A 12,393-nucleotide genomic window follows, 5' to 3' on the forward strand; every position below is an offset into this window, starting at 1 on the left:
CAATAGTCTAAGTTAATAAATCACAAGCGAACGTGCATATGATGTTTGCTATAGTAAAACTGTTAGGTTACGGATAATCTGTACTGAGGATATGTTATTTTTGAGACGCGTCTGGATCAGTTATCCTTGATAAGAGTTCCAGAAATAAATCAGGATCAAGGATCCTCGATATTTGTTATTACTAATGATTGTTTCTCATGTGTAGGTTTATAATTAATAGGTCTAACGGCTGGAAGACCTAGTCTACCTATTATTTCTCTACTGGACTCATTCAGTACGTGGTCAAAAGACTTGGACACAGCTAGTGGGAGAGTGGTGTAAAGATTGGACTAGTTGTTAGCTTTTATTTTTGTTTATAACGAGCTTAAGATCAATTAGATTAGATACTAACACTTCATGTACGTTAGCATACTCAAAGTTCTCTCTAGAAATAGACACACACACATAGCGATTATTGTATTACTGATCATAATCTCCAACCCTTGTAACACCCTTTTTGATTAATAAACCGGTGATAGACGACTTGTCATCACCCGAGGTTTTTGTGCCGGCGATCCGACCAAGATCAAGGGCTTTTCCTCGCAACAAATCTCTGTGTTATGGCTTACATTCATTTCAAAATCGTTGTTATCATTCAAGCACTAAACCTCACTTTACAAATTTGGTTACATTATCCTGAACTGATTTTTAACTAAAACAGACACAACGTTGAAACATGAATTTTCAAGAAAATAGGAGTACTTAAAGGAATACCAACATAATCTTTCTCTATTGTAGTAGAAGATAAAACCTACAATATACACACCAATCAGTCTTTAGTTCAAAGAGGTGGTGCTGGCCAATATCAGAAGTTCTATTTGATCCAAATAAACAATCTATGACAAATGTTAGCAAGTGAAAGTAGAAAAATATATCTTGAGCAAACTTAATGAAAAATGAATTATGTTAGGAGAAGTTTGCAAGGTTTTTGTTCAATTTCACCTCTCCTTCTCATCGCTCTCGTTTTAAAAACCAAGTCTTATATATATGGGAAGGAAAGAAGAACACAATGGAAGTGCAAAAGTTGAATACGAAACTCACCACTTTTTGTTGACCTCATTAACCAAAAAGGAATCACTTCTTTGGAAGAAGCCAACACAAATGAGGTGGACGCCATCGCCTCTCTCATCTCACATGCAAAGTCAAATTCCTTCTAGAATTACATTTTATAAATGTAAGTTTATATTTTATAGAATTTTCAATTTCTATAAAACAAACATATATGTTTTACATTTATATTTTCACACAAATTGTTTAACAATATAAGATCATTAAATTCTTTATTTCAAACATATATTTCACGTAACAATTGCACATTTAGTCTTGCCTATGATACCGCTTTTATTAGGGCATTTGTACGCGAACTTGATGTCGTGGTTTAATTTGACACTTACAGAATCATATAATCGTATATCAATGATCATTGTCATATGCCAACCTTGAATCAACAATACACACACTAATGTTTTTTTATATAGGCCCATTTACTCCTGCTTCTCCTATTTTTAAATCTACATTTTTGTTTACCGTAACACTTGGTCAATCTTATAACAAATTGCTACAATAATTTTGAGGTCTAATCAGTGGTTGCAATGTGGGCGCCGTTGATGTTTTTTTTTTTTGTAATAGCAAACTTAATTGCTACGGTACTTTGAGGTTCAATCAGTGGTTTCCATGTGACAGCAACTGAGTTTCTTTTTTTATATATAATATTCCGAATTCCGTTTTTGTATATATAGCCTTGAAGATTAAAAAAAACTACAAAGAGGTAAGGTGGTGTGGTAGTAACTATGTTTTGTCTTTGAGCCGGTAGATCAAGGCTTGAGCCTTGTTCAACCCGTTTTAAGTTCTTTTTTCAAGAAAACAGTAATTTCTTCTATGTATAGATTTGAAACTAAATCAACAATAACAAATCTAAAGTTATGTTGTGGTGAAAGGTAATGATGTTCTATTACAATTCAACACGAGTTCAAGCTTGTAGGTTATAGATTTTTTTTATTTTAATTTATTATTTTATAAATAGGAATGTTTAGATAACAAAATAGAACACGTTGAGCCAAACCCTAGTAAACATTAATATCAACTTGTTTTTTTTTGAATGACCAACATAATGTCTAGGTACATCGTATGAGGTGACTCAATGACAAAAGGTTACAGCCAGCTAGCCCAACCTAGCCGTACGGAGCTATTAAGCGCCTCCAAGTTATATATAGTTTTAAGAAAAACCCACATGTCCGAAGACCCAATAATAGAATAACCTAAATGCATTTAAGATCGAACTGAAGATCACAAATATCTTAACTTTTTCATTGACTCATTAGTTTCCTCTCAAATCATAATAAATGAAGATTGAACTTGGAGTTTTTATTTTTCTTGCCACCACACCATGTTGAAAAGAAAGATATTAATATGATTTAATTAATAATAATCCAAATTATTTATGTATTCGGTTGCAATAAGTTGAAGTCCCTCGTATTCCTACTTTCCAACCCGGAAGAAGAGTCAGTGAGTCGAGAGAGAGAAATGACATCGTTCTCCGGCGAAGAATCCACGATCCAATATTCCGGCAGCCACCTGAGCGACGGTTACTTCAACGGCGAACAACCCGCATCAGATCCATTCGGATTCGGTCATTCCGATCCCAGCACTTACTCCAACGGCAATGGCACTCATGCTTATAATATCGGAGAAGATGCTGACGGAATATTCACTTCCGACGGACCACTGCTTCCGCCTCCATCTGAAATGAAACAACACGAACAAGGATTCGCTCTTCGTGAATGGCGCCGGTAACTTATTATTTACTGGATCTCTCATAATTCTCTTCTGTTTCTTCATCATCCCATCCATAATTATGAGCTTGGATTTGGGATATGCAAATAATTTATTTGTATGTTTTTGGTTCAAACACTGAGTGGCTTTTGTGCTTAGTTTAATCTATTGATCTGTATTAAAGAAAATAAAAAAGAATTTCAAGGGGTTTAATATGTTGAATACAAATCAAGATCTATATGTGATATTCATTTCAAGTTCCGACCAAATTATTTATTTATTTTAGATCTTGATATGTCTTACCACCAGATCACCAGCCTTTAGATCTTGATATGTATAAACCTCTGTTGTGTATAGCAAAAGTTTAGGTTTGCTTTCAACTGTAGGAGTACTCAGAATGTGATTTATCTTTCTTGTCCAGACTGAATGCAATTCGCCTAGAGGACAAGGAAAACAAGGAGAAAGAATTAAGAAACCAGATCATGGAAGAAAGTGAAATGTACAAACGAGCTTTTCATGAGAAAAGACACCACAACACCGAGACTAACAAGCTCACCAACAGACAAGGAGAAAAGGTAATTCTGATTACACGTATAAGACAAAATGGGCGTGCTGGGGGGTCAAATTGGGTTTGGTTCTAAACTGGTCAGGTCGGATCGGGCCAACACGTCAACACATTTTGTTATTTTTTTTGTTTTTAAACCCAAGAATCGCGGAACTAAGCATTTGAGAACACTCTGCGTCACTTTTGACATGTTTTTATAGCTAAGATTTCATAGTTTGCTCATCTGACCCAAAACGGCCCACGTATAGTTAAATGGGTTGAATTGTCCACCTCTTAGTTTTAAAAGCTGCCGTGCATGCTTGCTCTAATTGAAAGCAGGGGTGTGTGCCGTCTGCATGGGTCAGTTTTGGGCCAAAACCAAAATATCTGGTTTTTATTTTAAATCATTTGTTTCGGCGCGCAATTTCGGTTTGGGTTTTGTTTATGTTTCAGCTTTACCATTTGAGCTTGAATTTTTGGGTCGAAAATAATTTGGCCCAAAACAAAGATTTTGAACAAAAATTTGGGCGTTAATTTTTTTGTTGGTTAATAATCAATTGATTATTATAAGTTGGGCTAATGTTTTCGGGTTAACACTATTTATTAAATTCTTACAAAGTACTAAATGAAAAATGAAGATTTTTAAACTCGGTTTGATTTTTTTGTTTTTTTACATGCAAAACCGAAACTGAACCAAAAATACGGTTTTTACGAAAAATGAAAACCAGTCCGTCGGTTTTAGTTTGGGTTTGGCTAATTTGGTTCAGATTTACTGTGAAGGATCGGTTTTTTTGGGTTTTTTATTTCCGGTTTTATGCACACTCCTAGTTGAAAGTGAACTAGTGTGATATTTCAGCAATATATTGTTTTCTGTTATAAACCAGATATACAATACCCTACATAACTATATGTGATGATTATATTCTTGTATATATATTCTGATGTACTGAACATTTAGGATTGATATTATTCAATACTATACAAAGTCTCTCTGGATTCTCTGTTTCATTTTACATTATCAGCACAAATTGCTCTCTACATAAATTCATCCGATTGTTCATCGTATTCGGGTACACATAATCATCCTCACGGTTTGTTGTATATGTTATCATGCTATTAATGTTTACAATAGTATAGATATATATTTCTGTGCAAGATGAATTTATATGTATAAGCAAGAATATAACCGTCACATATAGTTATGTAGGGTACTTTATTTATATCTGGTTTATAACACTCCCCCTCAGATATACATTATTATACACTATCAACATTATGATTTCTACATCTTACCCTTATGGGGTAGAGGTAAGGCTGTCTACATCTTACCCTCCTCAGACCCTACTATAGCTTTGCTATTGGTGGGATATACTGAGTACGATGATGATGATGATGATGATGATGAACATTATGATTTCTAATCTTTTTTAAATATTTTAAAGATTTAATCACTCAATGATTAGTTTCTTTAATAATTATAGTACTAGTTTTGTTAACCATTAAAAATTTATTACTCAAACACACTTGGCACTATTATAAGGGTGGGGAATTGGGAGTTTCTGACCTGAACCTAACACGGAATTCATAAGTTAGGCGTTAGTCTAAATGAATCTGGCTTGAAGTGTTGAACCTGCGAACATGTAAGCCACGGGTCAACCCATACCTGGCTTGTTCACGGGCTGATTCGTTTACCTTTGTGACTTTTTAAGACATCATCATCATCATCATCATCGTACTCAGTATATCCCACCAATAGCAAAGCTATGGTAGGGTCTGAGGAGGGTAAGATGTAGACAGCCTTGCCTCTACCCCATAGGGATAGAGAGGCTGCTTCCGGTGAGACCCCCGGCTCGATAGTAGTTTTGCATCAAGCCTTGGACATGAGGCACATAGCACTCAATCATCGGGACACCGGCTGATCGGTGCATGTACCCTTGTCTTTCGGCTATCAACGCCACCACATGATGCCTGATTAACCTTCCGCTACTTTTAACGTTATTTTTACGAGATTAGTAAAATAACGTCAAAATAAGTGCAATTTCAATTTTGCCCACCCGAAGGTTCACACATATATACATTATATGCGCGCACCGCAAGCAGGGTTTTGACTTTTTAAGACGTGTTTTTTAATTAGGTATTTTATGTCAAATTAGAAAGATTAAAGAGAAATGGGCATCATGTTTTAGTAGTTTAAACTTTAAACATAATTGTTGTATATTTTGGGTTGTAAATTTGTAATTCTAGAGTGTTGATATGCAAATAAAATGTAGCGGGTTAACGGTTTGTGTTTGTGCTAACCTGTGATTACTCTTGTCGTGTTTTGGTTAGCGTGTCACATTCGACCCACCAACCAGCGAACACGACCCATTTAGCACCCCTTTGCTCACACCTCATTAGGACTGCATTTTAAACTCACATCTTTGTGTTTTATATCTCAATGGTTTCATCTTTTTTGCTTTAAATCAGTATTTTTTGTTTAAAACAGTTATATCTAGAAAAGCAAGAGAAATTCCACAAAGAAGCCAATAAACAATACTGGAAAGCAATAGCCGAGTTGGTTCCTCCTGAGGTTCCGAACATCGAGAAACGAGGCAAGAAAGATAAAGACAAGAAACCGTCCATTGAAGTCATTCAAGGACCGAAGCCTGGAAAACCAACTGATCTGTCCAGGTTGAGACAGATTCTGGTGAAGTTGAAGCAATCACAGCCAGCACACATGGTTCCAACGCCACCGCCTGCCTCCAAGGATTCTAAAGACACAAAGAATGCAGCAGCAGTACCAGCAACAGCTGCTAAAGATGATGCTCCTAATGGGACTGTTGAGGTTTTGACTGCAATAGTTGACCAGGTGGTTACTGCAGTTGCTGCCAACTGATTTGGTTCGAGTGGATGGTTGTATAAGTTTCTTGTGGTGTTTGATTGTTGGCGGGACACTTTGGTTGTATTGTTTTGGTTACGATGGTTCTGAGTTGATTCTATTATTCATTTTGTTTATGATAAATGTTGTTTTTGATATACAAATAATTTGTTTTGATATGTGGCTCTGTTATTACCTTATGATTAGATTGGCATTCATTTTTGTAACCGACAAATACTTTATAAAAACAACTAGGTAATAAACTGCCGTGTTGCGGCGATGCAAGACACGTGCTCGGTTGGTATTAGTTAGATTCGTTACGGTGACAAATCCAAAAGGATAAGTAAACGGCTAAAATAACATTGACAATCAAATATACTTGTGATAAAAACATGTTTAAAAAGATGTGTAGTCGGTTGGAAAAACCCGCATGTTGTGGAATAGAGTTGTGATAAAAAAACATGCCTAAAACAACGTGTAGTCGGTTGGTAATACACACAAAATGTGATCGTTAGTTGTGAATTCGATCAATATCAATGACACTGGAACTAAACAAAAAAATCTAAATTCGTCAACGCTAAAATACAATTAACATATTAAAAAAAATTAACATATGTATTTTTTTGGTTGAAGAAAACATACTTTACAAAATGAAAACAATAAAAAAAAAAGTAAAATATATTCTAAAAACAATATTGCAGCACAATAAAGTAGCCAAAAATAAAAACATGAGAGGGGTTCGAACATGGACAGAGCAACAATTCATGTTTCAATGAATGCTGGCTTAACCACCACACCACCAAATGATAATTGGTATTGTTTCCTAAATAATGACTAAAATAGTTCTAGAAATTGAATCTTTTATATGGCACCGACATGTGAATTTTAATCTATAGTATAAAGATAACGCCACATTACTAATTCGACTGATGGAACCGGCCAGCAATAGCTTTGTGCTCCTTGTTTTAAAAGCGGTTCGACTGATAGAGTCGGCCACCACATCACTAACTCAATCAACGTGAGTAAACCGGGTTAGTGGTTGAATCGGACTTCTTTCCTATATGTGATTTGTGTTAGTATTCATAATATTTTTACATAGCATAAGTTTTATTTGTAAAGTATATAAAGGAACTCTAGGTGGATTAAGAATAGAATCTTTTGATTGTAGTTTTTGTTTCAAATCCTTTTCTAGTGGTGAATCTATATCTAATAAATAAATATCACTCATAAGTCATAAGTCATGACATTGTGTTTCTTTTCATCCTTTTTTTCAGACTCCATCTCTTATAAAAATATACAATACTAATTTAACTAACAAAACACATTCAATTTAAATTATCTCTTATCTTCATAAAATTTAAAATCTAATTACGTAACTAGAGTTTAATCGAATAATTAGTATATGCTGTACATAATTCTAAACTTTTTTTTATCACATGTTAATTAATATTAAGTAAGAGAAACATAATGTACAAATTAAATTAACGTGCTAATTGTGATAATCAAGTAGCAGTGGTGAAGGATAGTTGGGGCCAGGGGTGGCCCCGGTCCCCTCTGTTTTTTTGTGCGGTAGTATTCATCCGACATTTTTTATATGTAGTGTAAGTGTACCCGTTTTCAACCGAAAATTTGATTGCGTCCCCCTTTGTTTACGGTTTTTTAATGTGTATTTTCGTCCGCCCCCTTGACATCTTCGTCCAAGCTTTTCCACTGTCAAGTAAAGTAATTATATATACAAGTTGAGTAATTATGTAATTACTCTATAATGTAATTACATAATTACTTGATACTTATAATTAACATGCTAATTTTATTTTATTTGATTTAAACTCATATCAAGTATTATGTCTTAGTAAAAAAAGGGTAATAATGTAAACATGTGTATGAAGTAAAATGAAAGTCAAAGAAATGAAGCAATAGGGAAATTTAAGCCAGAAGAACTAGAAAGAAAGTGTTGTTTGCTTACCCAAACTATAAAAAACAATATCTGTCACTAACAACCAAATCCAAACAAAAAGAAAGAAAAAATCGTTTTCAATGAAACACGAAAAGTCGTTTCTCTTTCAGCTTTAGAATCAATCCAAAAGCCTCATAATTTTAGTTCTTTAGATACACCACAATGTATTATACTCCTCTCAACTTGACCTCTAAAAATATCGGTAATGGCGGATAACCAAGATAGAAAATACACTAGTGACCCCGATGAAAGCGGGTCTAGCGATGGTGAGAGTACTTTAACATTGACCGTCTACGAGATAAAGTGTAAGGATTCTTCTTCAACCGTTATTTGAATATTTGCTACATTTTGTTGTTGTTTTAATGTTTATTTTTTCCATCTTTGTATTATAGTCTTGACATGCACCGGTAAAATCATCTCTCTTAAAGTCAAATGCTTATACCAAATTGCTAACATCAAGTTAATGATCCAGGCTAAGGAACATATTTCCTTTCACCAGCAGGAGCTCATCTTCAACCGAGTGGCTCTTAAGAACCACCATACCCTTTTTGATCACTACATCAAGGATAATGCGGTTCTTACACTTATGCGTAAGTCTGAACGATTTATAAAAATTAATGTCTTGATTGCTGATAATGAAAGAGCCTGTTTGTGACATTTGTCAAATTCGGGCCTCGATTGTATTCAAATTCGTGTTTTTTTTTGTTGGAAACCGACCCGTTTTGTAAATCGAAACTCATGTTATATACGATACTGGTTTTTATGTTATCAAATCATTCCCATTTGTTTAATTTGAAAAACCCCTTTTACGGATTCGAAAACGCATTTAAAACGAGCAAAATACATCAAAAACGAACTTCCGGACGCGAAACGAACCACTAGACGAGCTGGGCCAGCCCCTTGGGCACGCAGCGCCGCGCGGTCAGGGACTAAAAGGAGCTCACGCGGCGCCTGGAGGTGTCTGCACACAATCCGGATTTGTTTGTTGTTTTGTGCTTTGCTTGTTTGTTTAACTAATCTATTTTCTTGCAAACATAAAAGAGAACCTTGCAAAGAAGCTTTGACCCTTACCCTATATATACACACACCCATCTTCTTTATTTATTCTTGCTATCACTCCAAATTCTCTCTAAGTTCTCCATAGATTCAAGGTTGTTATTTCTTAGTGTTCTTGAAGTTTTGACTTCTAAAAGTCAAACTAAGTTTAATCGTTACACCTCAGCATGTTCCGTCGCTTTTAGTCGGGGTGTGACAGATTGGTATCAGAGCCTTGACATTAGGATATGTGGTTAGACGTAACGACCTAGTATTGTTATGCTTAGGGTCCTATACGTGAGCTTATACGTGTTTACTCTATATTTGATTGTTCATATCGCATTTATTTATAAACTTGTTTAAATTCACCAATATCCTAAATGTTCACATACACACACTTTCATAGTATTTCCAAGGTATCCATACCTTAAAACGCAAAACGTAGATTTTTATTGTGTTTTATGGATTACAAGATTAACTTGGATCCCGTTGTTTCAAATCCCTTAAAGGTTGCGTTTATATCAGGTTTGTAGCCATCATAGAAAATGAGACATTATAAAATGACCATCTGACAAAAAGATTCCAAGGATCGAAGGTGATTTACTTACCTGGAATGGTTGAGTTATAGTGCTCGTTTTCTAGGCCACAAATCGTGTTATACATGTCAATTCTTTATGTTGGAATCGGTCTGCCCAAGACACATATTAGAATTGATGTGGCTAGTACGTTATGATCCAAGTCGGGTCATACCCAATAACAAGCTAGACAAACACCATGATATTTATTCAAGATATGATCTAAAAGTAAATATCAAACACTTAGAATATTTAGAAATGGGTTTCTAGATATTTGCATTTGTGTAATATATAAATTATATGGTTAATTTATATTTTGAGAGAAAGTATTTTATGTTGTTGTTTAAGTTGGTTAAACAACAAACATAAAAGGCATGTCACATAAGTAACAAATATTAATACTTGACATTTGAATTTGTTGGAGGGAAACCAAAAGTGGGGCCACCCCTTCCCCCCCTGTCTCTTGTCTTTATTATTTTATTATTTACTAGGACATGCAAGTAATGTTGAAGATAGAGAGTTATTATTCAACAACACTTTCTCTCTCACACACAAGAACTCTCTCTTTCTCTTCTCCTTTGATTTCGGCCATAAGGAGAACAAAAACAAGGAGAGGCTATCTAAGTACAAATCCTAGCATACAAGGTGTTTGTTGAAGGCTTGGGGGGTATACAAGCTTGAGGTTTCCTCCTTTGGAATCTAGCCGTTCATATCATTCATCCCCTTCGGTTTTCTAGACTTGAAGGTAGTATGCCAAACACCCTATGGTTGTTTTGATAGTATGTATTTCGTATATGGATCCGGGCATTGGGTTTTATATAAAACGGGTTTTATATGTATTGGTAAACAAGATTTAAAACAGAATTTTTCCGCTGCGTTTTTCTATATAATGGGTTATATGGACTTTGATAATCTTGTTAAACCCAACAATGGCATAAAGAGCCGCTTATACGGATACATGCTTCATAGATCTAAAAATTTTCGGGTTTTATGGTGTGGTTCACCATATAGCCGAAAGTTTTTGCCTTTTTGGTTACCCCTTGGTTCCTCAAGATTATACTTTACATGCATGTGATAATCTTGAAGAATTAAGTCATATGGATGATTAATTATTTTGTTTGGACAAAAACCCAAAACTTTCGGTTTTGTTTCTCTTGGCCGAAAGTTTTATGGGTAAGAGGGGAACCATTTTGGTCTTCTAAGACCTTGTATATTTGGATGTGCATTTGGATGTTCATAACCTAGCCATGACATTTGGATGTGTGTTTATGTTGTGATTTATTTAATATTCAATTTGGTTGTAATATTCTTTTATTTGGGTTTGTAATCTATTTATTTATTTCATATTGGTTGTAATAATAAGTTGATTAGTTGTATTTCTTTTACTAGAGAAAAATGTATTAGGATAAATTTTTTGTAAAAGAAGAAGCAACATAGTTACGGTTTTGGTTTTGGGCCTTAATGGACTTCATAGTCCAAGATGGGATTTTAGCCCAAAGACCAAAGCCCAAACTTGGAGGCCCATGGAAGCTAGGAGCTGAACTTGGAGCCCAAGTGGAAGCCCAAATAAAGTGGAAGAGTCACAACATAAGGTGGACACTTGAAGCATATGGATGCGGGATCAAGTGGGAGTTCACCGACACATGCCTTGTGTCATTCTTGTCCCTTAGTAGAGACCTTTTGACACACTTGTTTCGGTCAACAAGTGTTGCCTATTTTTTAGGTGGCTATGGTTATGGACATGTGCTTGTATTTTATGCTTGTATGGTTGTTTTAATTTTATTGTTTATCATGTTTGGATGTTATCAATTAAAATCGACAACTAGCATAAAAGTGATTCCTTTGAAATTATTAAGTTATAAAATTGGTTTTATTAACTATTAATGATTTCATAATAAAGTGGGTTTTATTAAAAGGAATTTGAAAACTGGTTTTCAAAGGTACCATACATTTGAATGCATGCAAATGGAAGGTACATTAAATAGTTTTCCAATCTAGAATTTTGAAAACTAAAATCCCTTTCAAAACAAGTTGAACACCATCCTTTTATACGACACTTAAGTCACTTGTAGACTTGATTTTTGGGATAGGGTCACCTAACCATATTTAAGAAAACTTGTGATCTTAAGGTGGTTTTACAATAATTTTGGGATGAGGGTCACCTAACCACTTGTATGTGTAAACTCAGACGTGTGTGTAAGTAGGACGACTTGATTTGAAAACATGTGGATAGGGTCACCGACACATGGCATTCAAAGGTATTGATGGGATTAAACGTGCCAACTAAACATATGATGTTTAACCGATCCCATAAAACTAGAAGTTGCAAAGGGTTGCAATTGTCAAACGTTGAATACTTTGTTAATTCGGATAGTAGGATAAAGGTCACCTAACTACTATTTGAATGAAACGTTGGATTCTAGATTTTAATCAATAATTGTCTTGGAGACTTTAAAGGGTATTAAAGATTAAAATTTATTGATATCGAAGATACTAAATTGAACTTTGTTAAATTCTTTATAGATGGCCGCAAACAATCCACGGAACGTTATTATCCCTCATGTGCATAATCTATCACTTAGATCCATTCTGGATAAGGATCGTCTAAAATTTA

General features: G+C 34.8%; 1 protein-coding gene across 1 annotated transcript; it reads left to right on the forward strand.

The window, feature by feature from the left end:
• The first annotated feature begins 2,527 nt into the window (after nt 1–2,527).
• Nucleotides 2,528–6,336, forward strand: LOC143597438 (clathrin light chain 1-like). Its single transcript, XM_077075945.1, has 3 exons — nt 2,528–2,828; nt 3,233–3,386; nt 5,841–6,336. The coding sequence occupies exons 1-3, from the start codon at nt 2,563–2,565 to the stop codon at nt 6,228–6,230; spliced, it is 810 nt and encodes a 269-aa protein (XP_076932060.1). The 5' UTR covers nt 2,528–2,562; the 3' UTR covers nt 6,231–6,336.
• Nucleotides 6,337–12,393: the final 6,057 nt, after the last annotated feature.

This window comes from Bidens hawaiensis, unplaced genomic scaffold (assembly GCF_021521415.1).
Source record: "Bidens hawaiensis isolate Kalapana, Puna unplaced genomic scaffold, B.hawaiensis_p1.1 tig00048295_1, whole genome shotgun sequence".
NCBI classification, from domain to species: Eukaryota; Viridiplantae; Streptophyta; class Magnoliopsida; order Asterales; family Asteraceae; genus Bidens; species Bidens hawaiensis.